At 42.2% G+C, this 13,318-nt stretch overlaps 1 protein-coding gene across 7 annotated transcripts in view; it reads left to right on the top strand.

Annotated features, from left to right (window-relative positions):
- The first annotated feature begins 1,033 nt into the window (after positions 1 to 1,033).
- Positions 1,034 to 13,318, top strand: part of GATB (glutamyl-tRNA amidotransferase subunit B) — a 92,059-nt gene continuing 79,774 nt past the window's right edge. For 6 of the 7 annotated variants that reach the window (XR_005019933.1, XR_005019932.1, XR_005019934.1 and 3 more), the window contains exons 1-2: positions 1,056 to 1,258; positions 3,258 to 3,408. Coding sequence is in view for 4 of the 7 variants with exons in the window: in XM_036852357.1 (XP_036708252.1) it covers positions 1,083 to 1,258; positions 3,258 to 3,408 (327 nt within the window). In the remaining 3 variants the exon portion in view is untranslated. Of the gene's footprint in view, positions 1,259 to 3,257; positions 3,409 to 13,318 lie in introns of all 7 variants that reach the window. The other variant, XM_036852355.1, reaches the window with a different exon arrangement.

Below are 13,318 nucleotides of genomic sequence, written 5' to 3'. Positions count from 1 at the left end.
CCTTGTCAAATGCATTCTTCACACTGCACTACTTCATTCAACAAATATTTTTGAGGGGCCTACTCTGTATTCTGGTCGTACTGTGTTGAATAAGGCAGACCAATTCCCCATTCTCAAGGAGCTAGTGGAGACAGGATATAGACATTAGATAGTCATTAGCATAATGTGGCGTTGTAAAATAGGGTGATCTAATAGAGAATGGTTGAATGGCTATTCTAAATTGTGTGTTCAAATACAAGAAATCAGTGGGAGTTTCAAGAGGGGATGAGTTTTGAATCAGGAAAACAGAAGTCCACGGGGATGATGGTATCTGCTATCAAGACTTCCTTGTAGGTAAGGAAAGTGTTTCAAATACTGGCCAGGATCAAAAAGAATAAGTTAAAATGTTCCTGAAGTTTCAATCTAGGTCTGTTTGTCTCCAAGCACCTCTGCTGAAATATAGTCCTTATTATCTATGTGAAAGCATCCTATTTTTGTTAACTTTTCTGTACGTGTCGTCTACAAAGAATGTAAGCTCCATGAGCAGAATGGCCATAACTGCCTTGCTCATTGCTGAATCCCCAGTGCCTAAGAACTGTGTCTGGTATATAGTTGGCATGCAAACAGGTATTTGTTGCATTAATGCACAAATTGGTGTGTGAAGTGGAAAAGGAAACAGAAAAAATTTACTGAGTGGGTTTGGGGTTCACGAAGCCTTCGCGGAGATGTCAAGGTCATTTACTTCAGCTCGAAAGGTTAACTGGGCTATAAAATCCTGGCCAGGTTTCTCCGCTTTGGATCTCTGACACCATCTGCTCTCTCTCAAACTCACACACGTGCTCACAGCTACAAAGCTCTCCAACGCTCCACTAGGAGGAGTCACACCTTCCGACCCAAAACCCCTCCCACCCTCTCCCCTATTTCTCATTCCCTCTCCTCCCCTCCCCGCCCGGTTCCGGAAGCCTTCGAGTCGCAGTGCCCCCTGGGAACAGTAGTCTTCCGGTCCGAGCCTCGAGCGGTTTATCCCTTTCCAGAACTACGCTTCCCAGAGAGCATTGCGGCAGAGGGAGGCTGTATCACCTGACCAGGACTCTGGAAAGGCAATGGCGACCCCCATGCTGCGCTGGTGCTGTCCTGGAAGGCGTTGGATATTTGCCGGGATTGGCGGCGGTTCTCGCCACGGAAGAGGGGTTCCAACTGGGTCCACGTCCAGCGGGAAGAAGGGACAGAGCTCAGTGGCTCAGCAGCCCCTCATCACGGCCCAGAAACCGAGGAAAGGGTATACTCTTTCATACCATTACTCCCCGCTTAAGCGTGAGGTGGAATTGCGTGACTGGAGAGATGATGGCCACTACAGCCCGGCCTTCAGTCTAGACGTTTTGGTGGGCGGGAGGTGCTGGGCTATAAGTTGCAGCGCTGAAACCTAAATGAAAGCACGAAACTGGCCCTCTGTCAGCCCCGCCCCCACACATAAACCGCTGTCTTCAGGTAGACAGGCATATTTGGGTAATTAGCGAGTGTAAAATAGCACGTGTTTTCCTGACTCGAAAGTTGCACAGACAGAAGAGTGGATTCAGTCACCTTAGCTAATAGCGCCAGTACTGGGGTCGGTGACAGTAGAAGATGAATCTTATTTACCTGACATTTATTTAGCGCTGTTACAAGCCAGCAGTGTTGTAAAGGTAAAAAAGAGCCTTTACCTACAAGCTCTGGTTGGTGGTGGCTTAATGTTATTAGTCAGAAAACACCGCCTATCTGTGGAGGCGTTTCATTTTGAACATGTGTGTCTAGACCTAGGAGAATGCAGCCAATACAAGAGATCTTCCCTCTGGTTATGTAGAAAGTGTTGCTTATTTTGCTCAATATCCACTGAACAGCTGTTTATATTTCACTATATGAGACCTAAATAGTTTCTTTTTAAGTACAGAAACATAAGGCATGTGTCTAATATTCAGTTTTTCTTTTGAGATAGTTAGGTTGCCGTTATTTTTGCTTTTCTGTTGGAGGAGCAGAGGGAAAATGTCCAGAAACACTGTTTCTATTCCTTTCATAAATTAGGTTGTCTCACTGTGAATGGAAAGTATTTTTTTCTCTCATGTAATGAAACTGCAAAAATACATTGAAAAAGGTTTTAGTGAATGCAAATTTCTGATGAGTTCTTCGTTTAATTCCTCTCAATTACAGGTTGTGCTTCCCAACTTTAAAAAGAAGGAATTCATCAATACTACAGATATAGAACTTCATGTGTTGAAATGACTGAAACAAAACCAAATACATGTAAACAAAAATTTCGATAATATAGAAAATTGCTTGGGGGAAGAGCAGGATAGGAACAGTCAGACTATGGAGAGAGTAGGTGTACACCAGGTGGTCTGCAGATTGCCCAGGATACATGGGTTTAATAATAACCCATGGAATAAGCACACTTATAAGAACCTGGAGAGACCTCTGTATGGAATGTTCATACAGACCCAATAGAGTAGGAGTGGCCAGGTAAGAGATTATTGTAGCATTTAGGTTGCATTATTGCAGCTTCATAGGTTTGGTAGCAATCAAGTATAAAACAAGCAAAGGAACCTGACACTAGATCTTTGGAATTTAAAGTGATCTGGGGAACCAGAAAAAAAAAAAAGCCACTTGCAATGGTTTAATGTTTCCCTTTGCACAAAATTCCCAGGAAGGGTGTCATTTAGTGGTGATCTATTATATCTTTGTCACTCTGGTTACTTTACTTGCAAACCATTGTTAGAAAATGAATTCCAAACATGACTGAGAATTTCCCTTCCTTTTTAATAATGAGATGTGCAACTATTTACCATTATTTCTCTAGTAATAAAATCCTGATGTTTATGTTAATTCTAAAAACGTTCACAAGATAAGCTTTCTTCATTTACTGAGCGATTAATTGACAAAGCACAGTTAATTTAGAAAATGCTGCTTTTCATTGAAGTCAGCCAAGCAGTCACCACCTGATACCCATTTCTAAATTGTTTTCAGATGCCAAATTGTTCTTTTCTGTTACCTTCTTGTTTGCACGGTGAACTCTCCTTATGCCATGTTGTAAATGAATTTTGCTTTGCCGGTCCTGTAGGTGTTCATTTTGCATTGAACAAAATACAATACACCAATACAATATGACACATTTTTTAAAGTAGGATATAAAATTTTACTAAGTTAAAAACACAAATAGGAAATTAACATTTGTGGTTTCAGCTCTTAGAAATTCATGCATGGTGACAGATCTAAGAACTTCTTAACCATTATGTCTTCCTCTTTAGTGAACGTGAATGGGCAGCTGTGGTAGGTTTGGAGATTCATGCCCAGATTGCCTCCAACTCCAAACTCTTCTCTGGATCTCAAGTCGACTTTGCAGCACCTCCCAATTCTTTGGTATCTTTTTTTGATGCATCTCTGCCTGGAACTTTGCCGGTAAGGTTTTTATTGTATGCTGTTTTCATTACACAATGTTCATGTTTTATCGAACATAACTCTTAGGAAATACTTGTTTAGGGAGCTTTGCATGAAGTGGGTTGGACTAAATGTTTTCCAAAGACTCATCTCTGTAGTTCTGTTTCTAAGTCTAAACGTCATCCATTTGTTCATGTATTCATTCACTCATCTCACACACAATTTAGATTGTCTACTCAGTACCAGAGTGTCCGGTCTGTGCTATGAACTGAAACAGAAAGATGAGCGACGATCCTTGCCTTTGAGGAGTTCAGACTAGCTGGGGAGATGTGTCTTATGCACAGAGTACTGTGTCACTGCTCCTGTGGAGGTCATATGCGGAGTATGGTTTTGGAACCCCACGCAGGGGCTTACCGAATTCAGTAAGAGAAGGACTGTTGTGAGAAATTGGGGAAGAGATAGGGTTGGTTAAGGAGGGGTTGTTGGAAGAGCAGCAACCTTCTGAGCTAACTGAGAAGGCAGGCGGGAGTCAGGCAGATACATGGAGGAGGGGGAGGAGGGGGAGTCTCGTCAAAGGAAGCAGCATATGTCACGTGATATTACAGTATAAGGTCAATAATGATTGTGGTTTTAGAAAATTAAGAACTGGTCAGTAATGGAGAAAAAAGTCAACCACAGTGTGCTTTGAGTTAACTACTCATTTATCTATTCATTTTCACTGAAACTGGCAATGACTGGGTCCAGTGTACTTACTCATCAGCAAGATTTTTCGCATATATTTTCCCATAGGTAGTTGAAGTTTTGAAGGAAAGGATGGAAGGAACAATGTGAATATTTGGGCTAATACATGGCTCATAGTCTGTCCGGGACACATAGTATCAACTGGGTGTGGGTTTCCTGCCCTCCTTGCAGGGAATGTGTAAGTGGTGGTGATGCAGGCAGGGAGAGGTTTCCTGAGTGAGTTCCACACTTTCTAACATTTAAATACAAGTGAAAACTGGTTGAACTGCGCACTGGCAGGCGTGCAGAGGCAGAGGTTTTCTTTTCCCAGAGTCACTGCCATGGAAGGTCATGGACAGTGCCTCCAAAGTACCTGCTGCACCCAAGGTTTTGGTTATACTGGGGCAGTGTCTCTGTCTTGGAACATTTTTCTTACTTGTGCTTTTTGTCATGGAGGACTCCTATTCCTGTAAACCATGTTTAGGGTCACCTTTGACTTGCTGTTGGGTCTTTCTGGGAGAAGGCAAGTATAGGAGTGTCTGTCCCTCCCTTCCTCGCTCCCTCTGCCCTAGAGTATCTATTATGGAGAGATTGTTTTTGTTTGAGAAGAGACAATTTTCCAGTTATAAATGTACGAATTCTTTTTGGTGCAGAGACTCAGATATAGTAGAAATAAAGTAATATCTATTTAGACAAGTGAATGGAAAGCAATTCATCACAACACCTCTTCTTTCTTCCTTCTGAGCTCAAAACATTTTTTTTCCACATGGTGGTTGGTTCATTATCAAGAGACTAGACATAACTGCTGAGTTCTTTCTAGGTTTCTCCAGCTGGGAATATAGTATCTAGCAAGGTATTCATTATAGTTCACATTGAAAACATCTATTTGCAGATAGACATGTTTTCTATAGATAGGCTCTTTACTTGTGGCTAACTGTGGTCAAATATTAGAGACAATTCAAAATAGCTAAATGTCAACATGCTTTGAAGACATCTTGTTATGCCCCCAAAGAAGAAGATACTTGCCCAGTGATAGGCATATCAACATGACGGTGAAGTCGTTTGGGACATTGGAGCATTGAGAGCTTGGCTTACATTCATTAAATGACAATCAAAAGCTAGAAATCCAGTTTTGCTCGAGCTGGGATTTGTTTTTCCTCTTCAGAGCCTACCACACTCATTGTTTGAGCAGCCTAATGGGTTATTCTCGCAACAGAGCTAATCTGCCTCTTTTTCAGAAATGTTTCTGTCTTTAAAAGACCTATGTTAGCGTGTGACCCAAATTATACCAAAACTACCAGAATAAAACGTTGTCATTCCCACAGCCCTTCAAAACCCAGTGATGTACCTAGATAGAGATTTTAAATATACTGAAACATTTAGACAGTTGGCCTTCTCTAAGCCTGTGTAGATGGTGTATTGATGCTCTGATATTCTGACTCTGCATTTGGTTATTTTTATACAAAAAATGGTGACCATTTGTCAGATACACTGATAAGAAGATAGAAATAAGCAGCCAAAAGAACTTAGGTTATAGTGTCAAGTCTTTTTCTGTAGACCAGATTCATTTGCTCTGCTGGCCCATTAAAGAGAAAATATGATAAAGTGTGTCTTTCTGTAGGTATTAGATTCTTCCCCCTCTCTTGATTGTGTCTTTATTCATTCGCTCAACTGACATTTATTGGATGCCTCCCATGCACTAGCCATTGTAGAAGTTCTAATGATACAGGTTTGAAGAAGGTAAAAGATCGCTGTGGGTCTTGTCCTCACGGAGCTTGGACAATTAAGTGGGCAATTGCAGTACTTTTCAAAGAACATGCTGGTAGTGGAAATACAGTGTGCTCTAGGAGGGGCGTTCAACACAGATATAGGGAATTTGCAAAATTTGGCCAAATAAAAGTGAATGGGATGTACAAAGACCAGAAGAAAAACGGGGCATGGCTTGCTTTAGGAACTGAAAGAAGTTCCGTGCGTTGTAGCATAGAACTGGAATATGGTGTGGCAAGAGTTGAGGCCGGCGTGGAAAGCATAGTCTGTACCATACAAGCCCTGCTAAGGAGTGTGCATCCCATTGCAAAGAGGTAAGAAGATGTAAGGAGAGTACCGGGTCAAAGACTCCAAGGGACGGAGTATTTTGAGGAGTGAGTACATGGTATCTAACTTACTGAGATTCAAGTAAGGTGAGGACTAGGCAGTAGTCATTGGATCTATTAAGGGGGATATCCTTTACAAGAAGTGTTTCCGTGATGGGGTTAGAGGGGAGGTGGCAGAAGGTTGAAGATCTCGGGGATGTTGAGGAAGAGATGAGAGAGTGTGGGCAACTATTTCAAGAAGTTTAGCTTGGAAGGAAAAGAGAATGCAGTAGAGAATTCCCTGGCAGTCCAGTGGTTAGGAGTCCACGCTCTCACTGCCAAAGGCCTGGGTTCAATCCCTGGTGAGGGAACTAAGATCCCGCATGCTGCAGGGTGCGGGCAAAAAATAAATAAATAAAGAGAGTCGGTTTAAAAAAAAAAGCCTCATTTTCCTTAATGTTGGAGAAACTTGAGATTGTTTCAGTGCTGATGAGTTATAGTTAACAGTAAGATATCGTCCACTTAAAAATATGTTAAGAGGGTAGATCTCATGTTAAGTGTTCTTACTGCAATAAAATAAAATTTAAAATAATTTTAATGCTGATGAGAAGGAGCCAATGAGGGGGCAGTTAAAGAGGCTTTTGATTAATGTGGCAAATTGAACGTATACATGTTAATCTGTCCTTCTCCTCCTACCCCAAAAAAACCCCACTGAAATGACAGTGAAAGAATTCAAAGTTATAAACCTATGAGAGAGCGGGAGAGTAGACCAGAGTGCATGAGAGATGGTAGATGGAGGAGGGCCTGACTTGGCAGAACGAAGTTAAGTGTAACCCAGGAAAGGGACAGAAAGCCTGCAGAAAGAGACAGTAGTCAGAAATGAGATGGTGTGCCCTGTGCAACCCCAGAAAGGGTCCAGATGTGAGATCAACAGGTATTGTGGAGGGTCAGAGGGAGGTAAAGACAAAGGGATTAATTCGGAGTCTGGATACAGAGCAGTTAGACCTGAGGTCCTCTTCTGCCCCTTGGTAGCTGCCCTACCTCCATAGGAATCTATAGTTTGGGGAGAAATTCAGCTTGTGACACACTCCCCCTAGAGACCCCAGGCAGAGCAAGAGGTACTGGTGTCAGACAGTGTCTGTACTCTGAACCCCAGGGCCTGCCCAATCCTTTCCCTGCCCCGTTTGAGGAGCTCAAGTGAACTGGTAGGGCCATCTCTTCTCTTTCCCACCTCCCACAAGCAGGAACCCACAGGAACCTGACAGAACTTGACATTTAGGGCAATCTCAATTAAAAAAGCTACCTGGCCACCTCACTGATTGTCCTAGAATGAAGGCCACCAATCAGCAAGCCCTGGATATTTACATAGAATGCTTAGTCAGCATTTTAGTACCTTACTTTAAAATATAAATTGACTGGGAGTTCCCTGGTGGTGCAGTGGTTGAGAATCCACGTGCCAGTGCAGGGGACACGGGTTTGATCCCTGATCTGGGAAGATCCCACATGCCGCGAAGCAACTAAGCCTGTGCGCCACAACTACTGAGCCTGCGCTCTAGAGCCCGTGAGCCACAGATACTGAGCCTGCGCTCTAGAGCCTGTGAGCCACAACTACTGAAGCCCGTGCGCCTAGAGCCCATGCTCCGCAACAAGAGAAGCCACCGCAATGAGAAGCCCACATACCACAACGAAGAGTAGCTCATGCTCGCTGCAACTAGAGAAAGCCTGCGTGCAGCAATGAAGACCCAATGCAGCCAAAAATAAATAAATAAAAAGTAAATAAATTTCCTAAAAAAAAAAAAGATCATTTCAAGAGGTAAATTTAAAAAATATATATATGTTTGTGTGTGTATGTATGTATGTGTGTTTGTGTGTGTGTGTGTATACATATATATATATATATATATATATATATATATATATAAATTGACAGCCAAATATCACCAGACATTTGAAGAAATTCTCCGATGTAGTGGACAGAGCCCAAAATAAAAAGAAAACAAAAAAATAAGAGGCAACAGATAATGCACAGGGTAAAAGAATTCTTTAAAAATTAAAAGCTTTTATAAATATCCTTAGATAAGAGAAGGTAGCTGCATCCTTGAAACAAGAACATGATACCACTGTTTAAAAATAAACAATCAGGGACTTCCCTGGTGGTCCAGTGGTAAAGACTCTGCCTTGCAGTGCAGGGGACGCGGGTTTGATCCCTGGTCAGGGAACTAAGATCCCACATGCCGCAGGGCAACTAAGCACACGTGCCTCAACTACTGAGCTCGTGAGCCTCAACTAGAGCCCACGTGCCACCAACTACAGTGCCTACGCGCTCTGGAGGCTGCGCACCGCAACTAGAGAAGAGAAAACCCGCACGCCACAATGAAGAGCCTGCGCGCCGCAGCGAAAGATCCCACTTGCCTCAACAAAGACGAGTCTGACTACACAGCATTACAGCTACACTTGAATCTCAGAATGTCAGGGTGCCCTCCCGCTCTATTTTTCTAAGTTAAAGTTATGATTGGAAAGTAATTGGCATATGAAATGTTTTTATCTCACCTGAGATGTATAGAGTAGTATTTTTTCTGAGGATCACTCTTACCTCTTTTAATCTTGACGGCGTTACCCGGCCTACTTCCCTGTTGCCATCACTCAGGAGAGGAGACCAGGGTGGGGCCTGGGCAAGGACTCAGACGCCGAATGCCTTGGGAACCATGATTTTGATTATTTTGCTGTTATGAAACAGCTATATGATTTTTTTGGTTGTACTAATGTGAATTTTTTCCTCCAAATGCTTCTTTTCCATCCTAGAGAGAAGCCGGCCCCAGAACGGTGAATAGTGTAGTGTAGTTGTGAGATTTCCCCTGTAGTTTTTCTCTCCGTGGACTTGAACCAAACGCTGCTGCCACATCGGCCTTTAAAGCACAGGCTCATGTGGGGCATCCTCCCCAGAGGGTCTCATCACTTGGGGGAAGAGTTTGTATATTTTTTCGGTTGGCTTTTCTTTACCAGTTTCTGGCTTTTATTCTCAATATATTTTTGCTGAACTTGTTTCACAAATTAAAAAAAAAACAAAGATCCCATGTGCCACAACTAAGACCTGACCTGATGCAGACAGAAATAAATTAAATAAATAAATAAATAATAAATAAATCTTTTAAAAAAATTAAAAAATAAACAATCAGAACAAAAGCTCTTAGAAATTAAAATTAGGATGGAAAAAAAAATCCAGAAGAGTCAGAAGATAAAATCAAGAAAATCTTCCAGAATGTGTAACACACACGCAATCGGACAATCGGGGAAAAAATAAGAAAATTAGGGAATCAATCCAAGGTGTCCAACCTCTGATTAACAGGAGTTCCAGAAGAGAGAAGAGAGGAAGTAGACAAGAGGAAACTATCAAACAAATGGCACAAATTAATTTCCCAGAACTGAAGGACATGAGTCTGCAAGTCAGAAGGGCCTGCCAGTGACCCAGTGAAAGGAATAAAAATAGCCTCCCATGCAGAGCTGTCATCATGAAGTGTAGAATTGGAACACCAGGGATAAAGATAAGATACTAGAACTTACAGAGAAGGAAAGTCACACGCAAAGGACTGGGAATCAGAAAGGCATCGGACTTCGCAAATCAGCACTTAAAACTAGAAGATAATGGAATAGTGCCTTTAAAAATCGTAGGGGAAAAAATAAAATCATCCTAACCTAGAATTCTGTATCCAGCACTATAAATCAAGTGGAGCAGTAGAATAATGATATTTCAGACAGGCAGATTCTCAAAAAATTGTCCTTCCATTAAACGGGAACCTGCTGAAGTCAGGGAGAGGCTTCAGATTGCTGGCTGTGTAGCAGTGGGAAAGGAGGAGATGGCTCCAGAACAGAGTTTTCGAGAAAAAAAGGAAGGTGGGGAGGGAAGAGCAGGTATCTAATGCTTGTGTAAATAAGAGATTTTACATAGAAACTGGAGTCTTTATTTTATTGAAGTATAGTTGATTTACAATGTTGTGTTAGTTTCTACTGTACAGCAAAGTGACTCAGTTATACATATATGTGCATTCTTTTTCATATTCTTTTTCATTATGGTTTGTCGCAGGATATTGAAAATAGTCCCCTGTGCTGTCCCACAGGACCTTGTTTATCCATTCTATATATATTAGTTTGCCTCTGCTCACCCCAAACTCCCAGTCCATCCCTCCCCCACCACACCCCGCCTTGGCAACCACAAGTCTGTTCTCTGTGTCTATGAGTCTGAGAAACCAGAGTCTTTGAGAATAATAAGGAATAGGCAATAAGAAAATAAAGCAAATGATAAAATGAAAGACCTGTCGACTCCAGGAAGAAACAAAACATTCAAGAAAGGACATGTAATTGGTGTGTACTTTACAGCTCAGCGGAGAGACATATTTACATAATAATAATAGAAACACCAACCACTCATGTAAAAAAAACGGTGATATAATTGGGATATTGGCAAGTAAAAGAACTAAATTCTTATCTACCATAATCAGAAGTCATGTCCTAAATTGATAAAGTAAGAAAAAAGTAATGTAGGAATATGCGTTAGGAATATTTTTGGCCACAGATTAAGGGGAGCCTCTTTTTCTTTTCAGGCCCTAAGTTGATTGATTGGTTTTTGTTTTTGGTTTTGTTTTTTTAATTGGCTGTTATTATTTCTTCTAGCTTTTAATTTTTTCTAATAAGGTAATGAGTGAAAGATTTAGAGCTCCCAAGAGACAAATTATTAGGCAAAAGGTTTTTCAACAAAGTTTTAAAAGTTTTTATATATAGATAATATTAAGTAATAGTCAGATATCACCTCTGCTGGTTTCTCAGCCTTCTGTTGGTGACATTTCTCTCTTTTTTGTTCCCAAAGTTCGAACAGTGACAGCATCCCACCTATTCCCCCACCTGTAACTCCCACCCTTACCCTACTCTTAGGAGGAAAGTCTCATCCTAGATCCTTCACAGCCAAGTTCAGGCATGTGGCAGGAGTCCCTGCTTCCCCATGGGTGGAATGACTTACCTACCTACCAACCTGACTTTTCCACTTTAATGTCATTCAAGTCATCATGGGCTTACACTTAGGGGCAGCTTATGTTGTTCTTGAATAGAAATGTGATAAAGCAACAAGCACGGGTAAATTCTATGGTACAGAATAAAACATAAAAGTATTGCAAAATATCTCACCTTGTAACTGATATACATTATCTCTTGGGAATGGCATGGGCCTAGTCTGGTGGCTCCATATTCCAAAAACAAGAACATTGGGTCATTGGGGCAGTTTGTCAAGTCTGTCTTTTCCCCAGATTAAGGAAGGATTGTTACATGGCAAATGGCCAATAGCCTCGGCCAGAAAGTGATGGATTTTCCAAAGGTCCCCTGGCACAGCATATTTTTTAAAAATAGGAAGATAAATACCAGACATGACAGCTCAAAGATCTGAAGGTGGTTCAGGACTAGCGGCAGAGGGTGGCGGGAACTGCTGCTTTTCGTTGTAAATTATTGCTAAATACGTGCCTCTAATATTTTGTTAAACAATCAAAAGTTAGGTTTAAAGGAGTGACATATAGGGGAGAGGAAATTATTGATAGAATCAGGTTCCTGAGAAATCCGGAGCTGTCCCTGGAGCACAGGGAGAAAGACATCTCTCCCACTGGAACCTCAGGGAAGGGGTGCCCCTCCAACCACAGCTAAAGACAACTTTTGGGGTTGGGTTGTGGACGGTTGAGGAGGCTCCCATCTGATTTTTCCTTCTCTAGCAAACACTGTTTCTTGCATCTCACTCTCCTCCTGGGTGCTCTTTCCTGCCTCTGTTAGTGTGTCTTGAGTTCTGGGTCTGTGGGTGATCCACTCTCTCAGCTTTTCTGGCCTCCAGTCCCTTCCGTTTCTCCCTGGCTCTTGAATGACAGTATAGAATCCCAAACTGACAGTTCTGTCCCCTCAGCACTTGGAAGACATGATTCCGTTGTCCTCAGGCATCTGTTACTGCCAACGAGAAGTCTGCATCCTTTGTAGGAAATCTGTGTTTCCTCTCTGATAGCTTTGGCCAGGATATGTCCAGGTATGGATTTGTTTCTGTTTATCCTGCTCAGTACTCAGTGAGATATCTCCACTTAAAGACTCTCCCCTGGACTGTGGCGGCATCTCTGGAAGGAATTCATGGTGACTGTGTTAGGGCCCATTGGGCTTTACTAAACATACAGTTTCTCTGTTCATTTATTGGCCCCCAGCTGTCACACCGCTTGGATGGTGCCGCCCTTCAAGCCCCACACCCACGCCAGGAACAGGGCCAGGGGCTCTAGGTGGGTGGCCTCCTCCATATCAACTCCTCAGTTGGTGGCACAAGATTTTCTGGCTGGACCAGGATTTTGTGGCTCCCGGCTCCCTGCCCGCAGTGGAATGCCAGCCTTGACTTCTGTGCCATAGGTTCTTGAAATCGCCAACGACTGGTGTCTCTTCAGTGTGGTTAACAATGCTGTTGGTAGTAAAGTCAACTAACATTTACTGAGTGCTTTCTTTATGTGTGTGTGGTCATTTTAACCTCATAAACTTTATGAGGCAGCTCCTGTCATTATCCCAATTAGAAAGTAAGTGGACAAGCTAGATTCAAACCCCGAGTCTGGCTTCCAAGTTCATACTCTTAACCCCTTTGCTGTTCTGTCTCCTGGAGTTATACCCCTGGGTGATGTGGGCCCCAGGAGATTTCCTTTCTTTTGAGCTTGGCTGTGTGTATGTATAAATTTATATGTGTATGTAAATGTCTGTGTGTGAAGACATAATACTTGATCTCATCCCCATGTCCCCCCCACCTCAGCATGTCTGCACCACCAGCTCTGTATCACTTAGGCTGCTGTCTTTACCAGTGGTTACAACCTCCCCCCTCCATTCTGATTAGTGACCCTTCTTCTGAATGTTTCTTAGGACTACAGGCACTTTATCTTCTTATTTTACCTTTAGTTTTAGAATTATGTGGAATCGCATCATAAATCTTCAGACTGAAAAGGTTACTCAGCCTATTTTCCTGCTGGTAGGCAGGATTACAGCTAAACCAAGGACAACACTCTTTGTTTTTATTAGCAGGCATTCAGCTTCGCTCATTACTTTGACCTAATAAGACCCCTTACTCTGATATAGAATCTCCCTTAATTTAT

The sequence above is a fragment of the Balaenoptera musculus genome, chromosome 5 (genome assembly GCF_009873245.2).
Source record: "Balaenoptera musculus isolate JJ_BM4_2016_0621 chromosome 5, mBalMus1.pri.v3, whole genome shotgun sequence".
NCBI classification, from domain to species: domain Eukaryota; kingdom Metazoa; phylum Chordata; class Mammalia; order Artiodactyla; family Balaenopteridae; genus Balaenoptera; species Balaenoptera musculus.
This window is presented reverse-complemented; position numbering and strand designations above follow the sequence as displayed.